Source organism: Neodiprion fabricii, chromosome 3 (genome assembly GCF_021155785.1).
Source record: "Neodiprion fabricii isolate iyNeoFabr1 chromosome 3, iyNeoFabr1.1, whole genome shotgun sequence".
NCBI lineage: Eukaryota > Metazoa > Arthropoda > Insecta > Hymenoptera > Diprionidae > Neodiprion > Neodiprion fabricii.
This window is the reverse complement of record NC_060241.1, coordinates 6,914,033-6,927,799: the sequence shown is the minus strand read 5'-3', so window position 1 is coordinate 6,927,799 and position 13,767 is coordinate 6,914,033. Positions and strand designations below refer to the sequence as shown.

At 40.3% G+C, this 13,767-nt stretch overlaps 2 protein-coding genes across 3 annotated transcripts in view; both read right to left on the bottom strand.

The window, feature by feature from the left end:
• Positions 1–201: 201 nt before the first annotated feature.
• Positions 202–13,767, bottom strand: part of LOC124179119 (lysosomal acid glucosylceramidase-like) — a 39,589-nt gene continuing 26,023 nt past the window's right edge. Inside the window, exons 9-10 of the mRNA XM_046563223.1 lie at positions 7,971–7,978; positions 202–228 (exon numbers count right to left, since the gene is read on the bottom strand). Of these exons, the coding sequence (XP_046419179.1) occupies positions 214–228; positions 7,971–7,978 (23 nt within the window). The 3' untranslated portion in view covers positions 202–213. The remainder of the gene's footprint in view (positions 229–7,970; positions 7,979–13,767) is intronic.
• LOC124179117 (zinc finger protein 224-like) overlaps positions 10,646–13,767 on the bottom strand; it is a 41,402-nt gene continuing 38,280 nt past the window's right edge. For both annotated transcript variants that reach the window (XM_046563218.1, XM_046563219.1), the window contains 13 exons: positions 13,585–13,704; positions 13,393–13,512; positions 13,201–13,320; positions 13,009–13,128; positions 12,818–12,937; positions 12,626–12,745; positions 12,434–12,553; positions 12,243–12,362; positions 12,060–12,170; positions 11,801–11,911; positions 11,174–11,263; positions 10,925–11,056; positions 10,646–10,836 (listed from right to left, as the gene is read on the bottom strand). In XM_046563218.1, the coding sequence (XP_046419174.1) occupies positions 10,808–10,836; positions 10,925–11,056; positions 11,174–11,263; positions 11,801–11,911; positions 12,060–12,170; positions 12,243–12,362; positions 12,434–12,553; positions 12,626–12,745; positions 12,818–12,937; positions 13,009–13,128; positions 13,201–13,320; positions 13,393–13,512; positions 13,585–13,704 (1,433 nt within the window). In that variant the 3' untranslated portion in view covers positions 10,646–10,807. The remainder of the gene's footprint in view (positions 10,837–10,924; positions 11,057–11,173; positions 11,264–11,800; positions 11,912–12,059; positions 12,171–12,242; positions 12,363–12,433; positions 12,554–12,625; positions 12,746–12,817; positions 12,938–13,008; positions 13,129–13,200; positions 13,321–13,392; positions 13,513–13,584; positions 13,705–13,767) is intronic.

Here is a 13,767-nt window from a genome sequence, read left to right as displayed (position 1 = left end):
TCAGTTCTTGGTACCAGTCATAAGAAACAATTTGGAACCTAATACTAGGGATCATCGTCGGTCTCTACGTGACTTTTGCCACGTGGAACTCGCCGTTATTAGAATATGAGATTTTAATGAAATAATATCTGTGCATTGAAGAAATTAAAGAAATGAAATGAAATGGATTTTGAAAAAGGTACGCCAAGGCGGTACCCTACCCTACCCTATACCCTACCCTCCCCTGCCCTACCCCCGATCCTACCCCTCACCACTCCTCGTCCCTCCCATCCGCCACCCCTTCCCGTCCCGCCCTCTTCTTCAGCCTACTCCTACTCCCGATTCTGTTCCTACTCCTACTCCTGATCCTACTCCTACTTCTGATCCTACTCCTATTACTACTCCTACTCCTATTCCAGATTCTACTTCTACTTCTACTCCTGATTCAGCTCCTACTCCTACCCCTGATTCCACTCCTGATCCTACTTTTACTCCTGATCCTTCTCCTACTCCTACTCCTACTCTATTCAATACTTTAGAATGATATACTCAGAGTGCACGAATCCTCGTCATCCTCGTCCACCTTGTTCTCCTTATCTTCCTGGTCCTCCTCCTCGTCCACCTCCGACCACCTCCAACCACCGCCAATCACCTCCAACAACCACCGATAACCACTTCGGGTTATACCTGGAATAGTAATGAATATTCTCAGTATAAGAACACATCAAAAATATTGTGTAAGGATTATTATAATTAATTAAGTCATCAATTATATAATAAATTTTATCAGCGCATTTATAGCTACTGATTTGTGCTTGCGCGAAAAATGAATTGAAATAACTTATTGTTAACATGACAAGTTCGAAAAATTTTAAATACAATATAATTACAATTGCCATTAAATATAATCAAAATGTTAAACTCACCGAGCACAAATCCTTGTCTTTCTCGTCCACCTTGTTCTACTCGTCTTCCTCGTCCTCCTCCTCGTCCACATCCGACCACCTCCAACGACCACCGCTAACCCGAGATGGTTACCGGTGGTAATTAATAAATATTTTCAGCATTAGATCACGCAAAAATATTGTGTAAGGATTATTATTATTTTTTTACTGACACATTTTACCAAGAAGATTATGAGAAAATTATACAAAATTATATAAAATTTATTAGCACAATGATAGCTACTGAATTTGGGCTTGCGCGAAAAATTATTTGAAATAATTCATTGTAAACATGACAAGTTTAAAAGATTTTAGGTACGAAATAATTACAATAGCCTTTAAATATTATAAAAATGTTATTCTCACTGTGCAGAAATCCTTGTCTTCCTCGTCCTCCTCCTTCTCCTCCTCGTCCACCTCTTGTCCCTGAAGTTGAGTTTCACTAGGTAGCGGAGCTTGAGCGCAGGAACCACGAGCGCTTGTCCTGGAAGTCTAGTTTCATCAGGTAGCGGACCCGGAGCGCAGGATCCAGGAGGTTGAGAACCCGGTACTCGAAATCTGCGGAGCGCGATTCTCATCCGTCCGCTCTACTGCGCGGTTGTTTCCAGACTGAGAAATTCGGCTAACTGATTACTACAGATCGATGACGTCAAAATAGAAAAAATTTTGGGTGACGTCACTTTCTGAACATCCGAAGATCTAAGCTTTGGTTTCGAAGTTTAATACTATGTATGATGTATGATGATGTATGATGTATGATGATATGATATGACGTATAATGAATTTAGTTTTCACATTTCGGACAAGAAATACACACTTCATCTTTCCTGCCGATTCCAGACTCAAGCGACTATATGAATAGGCCCTTCGATGGTCAGCCGTTGACTAAAGATATATTCTTCAGTTAACAGGTCAGCTAATAACGCTGCCGTTCTACGACAGTTGGATGATAAAAATTTTTGCTCGTACCTTTCAAATGCGTGTTAGAATACACTCGAAGTTTTAAGAAGCTTCGTTCTATCTCTCCCTATAACAAAAAAATCGCCGACAATCACCTTTCTACCTTTTCACCGGGATGTATTACAGTTACTCTGAATTTTTTTCCATACGGACACTTTTCGAAAAACAATTCTGCTCCTCTACCCAACGTAGATATCTCACCTGCAACTAATGAAAACAGCGTTTTGATTCTATGCCTACGAAAATTCAAGATCGAGAGAGCAAATAAAACGTTGTTGGAATAATTATGAATATTAATGTTATGGCGTACATCGAGCGCGTGTCGTATGGTATCCCATTTCGAAATGAATAATTCTTCTATTTTCATATCATAGCCGATTATTTAAGATAATCTAGTTCCTCTCCTGGAAAATTATAAAATTTATAGTATGCATCACATATTAATCGTAAATGGATCATATACTTTTTGTTCTCTGCATCACTATTACATCTGAACTATTATTATTTATGATCTATGTATACATTCCTCTCTCGGGTACCCATACTTCAATTAAATCACTGTTTTGCTACGAATTTTGAAAGAAATTTATTCTCATTATCAATTTCTTGTATCGCCGACAAATCGGTAAGTACACACAGGCTTAGTACTGGCTTGGGCCTACTATTGCGAAAACGGTGTTACTTGGAATGTGAATGCAGCTAGTATCATGTCGAAATCGAGAACTCTCTGATATTCTGTAATAAGTTCTTAACTCTACCGTTAGAACATCTTAGTGAGCGCAAGCACACAACGATTTCCGGTTGTCACACCAAAGCCCATTAGGGCAGCTGCCTTTATATTCTTCAGTCAACGTAGAAGGTGTTTGGAGGTGGTTGGCGGTGATGGGATGAGGTTGAGGAGAATGAGGAAGACGAGGATGACGAGGGGGGAGGGGGACGAGGTGGACGAAAAGGACGAAGGTGGTCGGAGGTGGTCGGTGGTGTTCGGAAATGGTAGGAGGTGGTAGGCGCTGGTAAGGTGGTAGGCGGTGGTAGTATGTGGTCGTAGATGGTAGGAGGTGATAGGAGGATGTTGGTGGCAGTTAAGGTGGTAGGACGTGTTTGGAGGTTGTAGGAAGTGGTAGAAGGTGTTTGTAGGTGGTCGGAGATGATCGGAGATGGTCGAGGAGGACGAGGACTACGAGGATGTTGAGGTGGTGGAGGAGGAGTGGGACAAGGTGGACGACGAGCACGAAGGTGGTCGGAGGTGATCAGAGGTGGTTGACGGTGGTTGGAGGTGCTCGGAAGTAGTTGGGGTGCTTGGCGATGGACGCGGTTACGCTTCCTCTCATCGAGCTGATTGCCATTTCTAAGGCGCAGTCGACAAGTAGTCTTACGTACTCACTTCGTACCGATTCAATCTCAAGCTTTGATACCGACACTACTTTGGTTGCTACGAATGTCGATGCGAGCTCGGTAGGTAGAGTCGATAGAGCAGAACCCCCCCCCCCCCACGCTCCCAGGCCCACCTGGACCCACTTGCCCGCCAAAAACTGGTCACAAACATTTACCCAGGGGTATTAGTCTTTATGTTCTTCAGTCAACGTCCCGAGTAAACGCCACAGTATGATGGGTTGCCTACCTCCAAGGTACACAAATGCTGATAAGATAGGTCTACGTAGTTATGGGTAGGTATCGCGTCTGTAGTCCTCGCGAGCGTTAACTGATGTATAAAGATTCACAGCATTAAGTTATTTTTCGTTTGGGGGTAAAAGCAGTTTCACGTGTATCAAACAAGCAACTGACCACGCCGGTAAAACAAGTTCTTCATAACCAACAGCTATCGCGTGCGTGCAAAATGATGGTAACATACCGTCGTCATTGTGAAAATAAAAAGTTGAGAAAATCTCGCACAAGAAATACGTACGCTGAAATTATACAGTCGAAAAATAAATGTCAATCAAATGGACGAACGTATATCGTTTGGTTTCATATCACTTGAATACTGAATACGTGAAATCTTTTATAGGTGACAGTAGCATCTTTAAGATGCTCAATTTATTTTTTTGAAGTTTCTTATCAAGTCAACTTTGACCTGCAAATATTTTGGAAAAATTTTGAATTGCTTTATTTTCAGTTTACATCATTTCAAGAATGTTTCTATGACATTTTGTTCTTTCTGATTTGATGAGCACTTTTAAGATTTCGAATTGAAAAAATTCAATTCCTCAAGTTTTGGAATATCGGAAAAACTATGAAACATTTTTCTGTTAGCTAGAAGCACGTTGATAATATGTAGAAGGCTGAACCTGTTTTCTGAGCTTGAGATGACAAAAGCTTTTTCGCCACGAAGTAGATACGGTATGGCGCCTGTGAAAACGCAAAGATTTAGAGATCGGCGGGATGAGGTCGAAACCAATAGCAATAGCAACCAGGTCCTATAATACAATACAGAAATGATATATGTTTTCGGACAGTATAAAACATAAATAATTATCCTGTTTCATATATGAATCGTCTATTGTCTCTATTACATTAGGGAATTTTCCTCTTGGCAGTCCGTTTTTTTCGTCCCATCGTTAGATTTTATTTTCTCTGCTGTTTCGACAATTCTGTTTTGAAATACGTTTTTCGCGACTTCGTTGCTTGTGTTTGTAATTTTTGTTTAGCTTCGCAATTGATGTTGCTCGGAGAAGTATCATATAATTCCATCAAGCATGTGTGAAACGTATTATCAATGTCCATGGCGTGTGACGTTTCAAATGACTCCTTTTGAACTGTAATTCGATTAGTCTGGTCAGGCTTTGGGTTTGAGGTGGACTCTGCAATATCCGTCTTTTTGTGCGTCCGCCAAAGATCGTGCCGTCATCCGTGTTATTCTGTGTGAAGATTACGTAAGTCATCTCTGTTTCAGAAATTTCTGCTACGCTAGTCATTGTTTTCCACGATAATACAACCATGGCTTCGAACGCGGAAATGCCAGTCTCTTGATTTTGTCGTTTTCATACTCTCAAAAATTAAACGAGGAAAAAGATGTGTAGATGGAGAAGTCGTACTTTTATCAACCATATATTCTGTAGATTTTCTGACGCGAATGGCTATCTGAATCGAAGTATGGAGTATAATTTTGAACAATTGGTAAAACGTAGTTAAGCTACGTTAAATCGAAAAATTTAAGTCTTAATTTCTCCAGCCCTCTGTACAGCTATACAGACAGGTACAGAATGAAATTGTTTTTCTGAATTTCTTACGTTTCAAATAGGCAAGTCCTGTTGCTTTCAACTTCTGTATTTTCATATTTCAATGTACTCGTTCGCGGAATTATGATTTTTCTAGCAAGTGGTGGGGAGAAAAAAAATGCAACCTTTTTTCTGCATCTAAAACGCCCTTTTCGCGATTCCGAGCTGCTTCCATCAGACTGGCGATGTATTTCAAGATTTTTGATGTCATACTGTCCTACACGCATTGCGAAAACGTGCTGCAAAATGCTTCCGAAAATTACTCGTTCACAGTGATGGGTGCTTTAGAATTTTTATCGGACCATACGGTGCAAGGTAAATCGTTCGCCTGATCATCGGTCACGTCTATACCTACTTTTGAAACCAAGAATATTTATTAGACTTTCAGTATGATTAGTTTCGTTGCTCGTTTTTTTTTTTCAATTTTTAAATTCGCAGCATAGTTAATGCTACTGTACAATGTAGTGCCACGAAACCACCCGGTACAGGTGCGCGCACATAATGGGCCGTCGACATAGTGGGCGTATATGAAAACAAGTCTCAGCTACGACGTAAGAACGGATGGGAACGTAGTCCATGCTTACCCGTTCAACGTGCAATGTATGGGGAAAAGAGCACTGGAAACAATAAATATTTGAATTGCACTATCCGAATCATTCATTTCGCCACTCGAAACATTAGATTTGATTCGGGCCATTCAATCGCGTCGAGAATTTGTAGATGAATGTAACGTTGTACGCATATTGTAGGAATGAAAAAAACGTGCGCCCCAGGAATGATAAGATTTCAGAATCGTACTAAAATGACGATTTGGTTTTCTGATATGGCGACGGAAACGGTACATTGAGAAAAGTTTTGTTGTAATAAATAAATATATTTCGTTGACTATTTTCAGGAACCATTGTTTAACTGTTGAAAAACTCATCAACATGTAATAAATAAGTGTACCGCTACAATACAATCGAAATTTTGTAGTATTTGAAGCAAATAGAATATTACCCTCTCACTAAAATACGTCTATTATTGAAAACATACTCTAAAATTATGGCAGTAAGGCGAGAATTGATTAAAATTTTTTTCTCTATTACCAAAAAACCTAACACAAATTATGAGCAATTTCACACCGTGTTATCCCGAATGAAGATTTATTAACAGTAAAAGTTGTATGAAAGGTGGGTAATATGTGTAAAAGTAATATAAATATATGTATAATGTAAACTTATCACTAGTGATCCCAGTACGATTTAGCCTCGTGTTGGTCCAGTTTCGTCCGTTAATTTATTCGATTGCCCTTATTGCCTTTTCGTAATTTCCGTTATTATTTATGTTTGCCTTTTTTGATGTGTAATTGGTGATTATTCAACTTTAATAATTCAGTGAATCTTCAATAAAATTAGTTTTCCGAAAAGCTCACTCCATTTTGAGATATATATATATATATATATATTTATGTTTCGACCGTGTTACCGGTTCAGTTACCGTCGAGGGACTGAAAGCTAGAAACGGTGAGGACTAGATTCATAGGCTACGACCGCGACGGTCAAGCCTTTACATGATCTACATTGAACTCTTGTTGTGTCTTAGGCGGGCTTATTCTATTGTTAGACCACTCACGCAAACATAATTATAAAGACTCGTATCTCCGGTGCAATCAGAATTACCTCCTCCAAAAAGGTCTCGTATTTTGCGTCGTCCGCTACAGAATATTCAATGCTGTCCAATGTGGTAGAAATGCAATTCAGACTTTTCTTTTTTTTTTTTTGCACAAACGGACGCCGTCGAGGGATGCAAAGATTACCGTTCCAGTTTGTCGGAATGGTCAATGAAAACGCAACTTCACGGTGAGTTTTTACGGTTTAACCCGAATATCCCAAGCTGGAACTTGTAGACTATCCAGATCAAAGTAATGGAAAAAATATCTTGCTCTAGGATGGCTTTACGTTTAGCCAATTTTCATTTCACATATCTTTCTGCGTTATCACAAGTTACGATCGCATATAGTATAATTGAACGAATGCCTGTCACAATTTTTCCTGGATGGCCAACTTTGTTGCGGTAGCATTTATTGTCGAATTTCAATTGCCATCTGTTCACAGATATTTCAATCGGTCGGAACACGTTAAGCATAAAATTTGTTGCTTTTTTGCATACATACGCCACATTGTCGGAGGCTGTACCACTTATGCGTATCTTTTCGAGAAATTAATTTTATAACGGAACGATGTCTCGTTCAAAGTTGAGGTGATCGGAATATGGTCTGAGCAAGTTCAGATCTGTAAGACTCTCAAATTCGCAATGTTGGACAGTTCACGATTATTTCCGAGGTAAGATCATCGACGAACACCTCACACTGCCTTTCTAACTAAACTAACTTTCCAACTCTCGCATTGAGTAACAAATAAATTCGGCACTGTACGTAAAGCAAGCTACCGTGTCACTCGGGGCTCTGCAATAAATCAATGAGAACCAGTTTAACCCAACATTTTCCTCATTAGTGTTTACAAAATATTCATCACCTTCGTTTATCGCAGTGCCCACTGAGGATCTCTTCCTTTTTGCATCTATTGGAATAATAATAGATTGCGCGAGTACGATTACATTGATTTTGAACAACGTTATCCTCATATTTCTAAGAATTCGTGTTATGCTTGTTTTTTTCTGCCAATTTCGACGCTGACAGCAATATTTGGCACGCCTTATGAACCGAACTTCCTTTCCCTCACTTGATCTTCTCCGCCTTAACCCTTTCGGCCCGAGCGGTGACTATAGTCACCCAACGACCGACGCTCGCTCTGTCCGAGCGGTGACTATAGTCACCCAACGACCGACGCTCGTTCTGTCCGAGCGGTGACTATAGTCACCCAACGACCGACGCTCGTTCTGTCCAAGCGGTGTCTATAGTCACCCAACGACCGACGCTCGCTCTGTCCGAGCGGTGACCATGGTACCGACGCTTGCCGCGACTGCTCGGTCAGCGGGGACGGCGCGACGTAGAATGCGTCCGTACCGAAAGGGTTACATACGCTGATCAACATTGGAAATCGATACTTGCTTCGTACATCCCGAGACGATCGCACCACCATCCGGATTTTGAAGTGTGACAGAGAATTTCGTACGTGCAATTTCATTATCGAATTTCCACAACCGTCGCCTACGACCAAGAAACAGAGGTAATCGATCACACAAAGAGTATTAACGTGTCCCCGTTTGTCAGCCGCCCTTCTGATCTCTAATTGCTCATTGTTTATATTGCGTGTACACAATGCTTTCTGTTGCCTCATCATAATTATCATTTGTATTCGATAGGCGAGACCTGGAAGTCCCTGCTTGAAGTGACTTGTATTCAGCAACATGTTCCGGTACTTGGTACTCCTCCTGTCACTCTCATCCATCGCTTACAGCGGTGAGTAGTTGATGAAGCAGATACTGAAGTGGAATCTTCTCGATTCAGTCGTATTATTCTATCTCTTCCGGCTAGCGCATCTGACGTGCTCGCCCGACGTACCTGTCACTGTGAATACGTGACTAAACACCGCTGGTGAAAACTCGGTACTATCGACAAACGGAAATTTTTTTTCCCGATCAATCAGCGAGCTCGATTTTTGAATGTTCATGAAATATTGCGGGATCTCTCTGATGAATGAGTCAATTGATCCCGAAGACTAGAGTGATCGAAGAACTGTACATTTTCAGAATCAACTGCGGGTAAGCGTATTATCGATGGTGTTCCTGCGGAACTCACCGACTTTCCCTAACAGCTGAGCCTGCGCTTGAGAGGCATCCACATATGCGGCGCTGCCCTGATATCTCCGGAATGGGCCGTCACCTCGGCTAATTGCACCACCGGACGGCATATTCAAGACTTGAGTCTCCAGGCTGGAACCGCAAAACTTTCATCCGGAGGCCAATTCCATGCCATTTCCCAGGTGATCAAACACCCGAAGCTCGACAGCATGTCCATGGACCATGCCATCAGTCTCCTGAAAGTCAGCGTTAATTTCACCAGGGCGAAACCGTAAACAAGGTTGGGCTTCCTGAGCAAGATCAGGAACTCCCAACTGGCACCTACGCTAAAGTTTCCGGATGGGGTTCCCGTTGGGAATGGTACCCCGAAAACACAGATCATTTGTATCAGACTTCCGTGCCGATTGTTTCCAAGGATGACTGTACCGCCGCCTACCCCGGTTCGATCACCGATAACATGATCTGCGCCGGCTACGACGATGAAATTAAAGGACACTGCTACGGTGATGAGGGAGGTCCACTTGTCCGCGATAAAATCCTCTTCGGTATTGTCTCTTGGGGCGACGGTTGCACCCGTCCTAAATTCTATGGAGTTTCCACTCGCGTCGCCGCCTACCGCAACTGAATCAAAGATACGACAAGTTTCTAATCTTACGACCCCCTATAAGCGTACACTGTCCGTGTCTCTGTTGCCGTCATTGCGAAAATTCTCTAATCTTATGTTCCAATTGTACTTTGTTGAGTTTATTGCTGAAATTGTGCAATTTTATTATCCAAGAATTATGTATGGTTGATTATTACACGCAGCAAACAAATTCCATTTATCCATATCCATTTTTCGTCCTGATACTCGTCCTTGGTTGAAACCAAGGGGTTGACCACTTTATGAGACTTTATGAGATTTCTAGATATCCCATTGTCGAACGATTTTAAGATCGTTGTAAATATTGCGAAAGACTTGTATATTCTAAGAGATTTCACAAGAACTTACGCAGTGTACCAGGTTTGAAGGGTAATCAACGCCTCGATTATAACAAAATTTATGATTTTTTAACCGTAAATTTTAACCCTACGACTCATGACTTGATTTTTTTTTTTTCAAACGCATGATTGGGGTCCGAACGCGCCCGACGCTTTTTTGATCATACAACCGGTCCTATGCAATTGAACAGACTCTCTTGTAAGTGGTTCTTTTTTTTCGTTTTTGCGTAAGGAAGAGGACGATATTCGAGAAATCTAATTTCATTCGCATTAAATTAATGAAAATCCTATTCAACGACTGAAATCTGTGTAGCGTCAGGAGGGCTGAGTGTTGTTCAAAGTTCGCATGGGTTGCGTTATATCTAACATTTTCGCGATTCCGTTCCGAATCATTCGATCCTATGTGCGTCGACATGAGTTGGTCTTTGTAATTCGATTACTCGATCATCATCAATGAACTAATCATACCATTCGAATGGTCTACCTCCTTTTAAACCGATCTCTTCCTCTCTCATACATTTTCTGCACTAGGAGCAGTGTCACGAAAGTGCATAATCGGTGTGTACGGAGCGTAAACAGCGAAATAACACCTTGGTTGGGCGTAGAGTAGGTTTCGGTAACCACGCACCGAAGTCGACGCGTTCTTCCCCGTAAAACTGTTTTGAGTTTACAATTTCATGAAAAATGATGGTTGGAGAAAATAATTTACCGCAAATCAGTAAAGCTATTTACAGTTGGGACAATCCTGTAAAAATTATGAAAGAAATAAAAAAGGATGAAAACAATCGTTCGTCGAGTCGGCATGGAATACTTCGTATGTATGCTTGACCGGAAACAAAAGTATAGTTTTATTTGATGTTTCGGAAAATGTTATACATAAGTAATAATCACGAAAAATATGGAAGGCACAAGTCGACGTTTTCGTTCACGTTTCATATTTGTAGTAATGTTGAGAAATACGTCGACACCTTGTGATGCAAATTAGTATGGGCATGTTCTCCGATTGTGTCCTGCGAATGAAAAAAAATACTCAAGATTCTATTGAAACGACATCATACTAACTATAACTATTATTTCTAGAGAGTGGGGTACTCTTGCCTGAACCACCGCAATTTCCGCACGTATAACTGCGACCACCCCCAGAGAATGACATCGAAGGAGATGGTGTGAACATGTAGTTATAGGACGATGACGAAGTGCTGCGACGGCCGCAAGTTCTACTGTTGTGACCTGAGATGAGAAGACAAAATACATATTAATTCTCATCATCTTGACTTCTGATCATAATCTTTACTGCTAACATCATAGCTCCAATAATAGTCACTGAAAATGGTCTCAATAATGTACCTTCACCGCCACAGGTACTGCATCTAGGAGTGGCTCTCGTTGAAGCCCTGGATGTCACAGAATCGCGCGAGCGTGTTGATCTGTTGTGTTCTGAGGGTTGAAAAATTTTGAAAACACGAAATTTCATACAAAATCAGTGAAACTAGTTGAATTTGCAAGACTTTTTTGAAATTTGAAAATTATGCGTAATCAATATTCAGTATATTTTATAAGGTACGAATAGCAGAGTACAATTTAATTTATTTTTGAATATATTAAAACACGAGCCGTCATTTGGTTTAAAATTCATTCATTCATCCATTCCACAACTCATTAGTTTCAGTTGTATATTGTTTAAAAATGGTGTATATTGTTAAAATTATAAATGAGTGTAAATAGTAGTCTTTCGTCGAGGGACTATATTCTTGGATTTCTCAGTGTTTTTTGTTGTTCCTTCGTTTTAAATCGTCTCTCTTCGAATTTGACTTGACTTGTGGAGTTTATGATAATTAATGTTAAATGTTCTTCTCCGAGGTTTAAATTTATTTTTTTATTATAGGTTCGTCGATTTTCGGTCTGCTAATATTTCATCCGCGTGTGTCGTGCTCATTGCGCGGTTATGTTTGAATCATTATACATTGTTAGTACCTTCTCCTCCAAATAGTCCCGATCCGTGAGATCTCGCAGGAGTGCTGGATGCAGCAGGTTTGGGTGATGAAGTAACTGATCCCAGCTGTGAGTACGTCCATCTCTCGTGTCCTAGGTGATTGAAACAATTTTTCAATAGGAACATGGAATTTATTTTACTGGCGAGGACTTGTTTCCATTTACAATACCGGTCAAAGGTTCAAGATCAATTTTCGAATTTTCGAAATGATTCTGAATTGTCGGACAGTGATGGTTATACCTTGTTGACCACGTACGCCGCCTTCATGTGATGTTTCGGTGGCTTTATCAGCCGTAGTTTTGAACACGGAAACAGATGATTTATTCATTGGACAGGTCGTTCTGTTGTGTCCTAGATATTGGAAAAAATTTGCACGTCAAATCGTGAATTATATCTTATTTATCAATATATCTTCGTTTATACCTTCGTTGCCACATACTCCGCACTTATATGATCTCTTGGGACTTTCGGTGACTTTGGAAGGTTGAATTATCGACTCGGATGCAGCTGATTGATTCATTGGACAGGTCGTTCTGTTGTGTCCTAGATATTGGAAAAATTTGCACGTCAAGTCGTGAATTATATCTTATTTATCAATATATCTTCGTTTATACCTTCTCTGCCACATACTCCGCACTTATATGAACTCTTGGGACTTTCGGTGACTTTGGAAGGTTGAATTATCGACTCGAATGCAGCTGATTTATTCATTGGACAGGTCGTTCGGTTGTGTCCTAGATATTGGAAAAAATTTTCACGTCAAGTCGTGAATTATATCTTATTTATCAATATATCTTCGTTTATACCTTCTCTGCCACATACTCCGCACTTATATGAACTCTTGGGACTTTCGGTGACTTTGGAAGGTTGAATTATCGACTCGAATGCAGCTGATTTATTCATTGGACAGGTCGTTCGGTTGTGTCCTAGATATTGGAAAAAATTTGCACGTCAAATCGTGAATTATATCTTATTTATCAATATATCTTCGTTTATACCTTCGTTGCCACATACTCCGCACTTATATGAACTCTTGGGACTTTCGGTGACTTTGGAAGGTTGAATTATCGACTCGGATGCAGCTGATTTATTCATTGGACAGGTCGTTCTGTTGTGTCCTAGATATTGGAAAAATTTGCACGTCAAGTCGTGAATTATATCTTATTTATCAATATATCTTCGTTTATACCTTCTCTGCCACATACTCCGCACTTATATGGACTCTTGGGACTTTCGGTGACTTTGGAAGGTTGAATTATCGACTCGAATGCAGCTGATTTATTCATTGGACAGGTCGTTCGGTTGTGTCCTAGATATTGGAAAAAATTTGCACGTCAAATCGTGAATTATATCTTATTTATCAATATATCTTCGTTTATACCTTCGTTGCCACATACTCCGCACTTATATGAACTCTTGGGACTTTCGGTGACTTTGGAAGGTTGAATTATCGACTCGGATGCAGCTGATTTATTCATTGGACAGGTCGTTCTGTTGTGTCCTAGATATTAGAAAAAATTTTCGCGTCAAATTGTGAATTATATCTTATTTATCAATATATCTTCGTTTATACCTTCTCTGCCACATACTCCGCACTTAAATGAACTCTTGGGACTTTCGGTGACTTTGGAAGGTTGAATTATCGACTCGAATGCAGCTGATTTATTCATTGGACAGGTCGTTCGGTTGTGTCCTAGATATTGGAAAAAATTTGCACGTCAAATCGTGAATTATATCTTATTTATCAATATATCTTCGTTTATACCTTCGTTGCCACATACTCCGCACTTATATGAACTCTTGGGACTTTCGGTGACTTTGGAAGGTTGAATTATCGACTCGGATGCAGCTGATTTATTCATTGGACAGGTCGTTCTGTTGTGTCCTAGATATTGGAAAAATTTGCACGTCAAGTCGTGAATTATATCTTATTTATCAATATATCTTC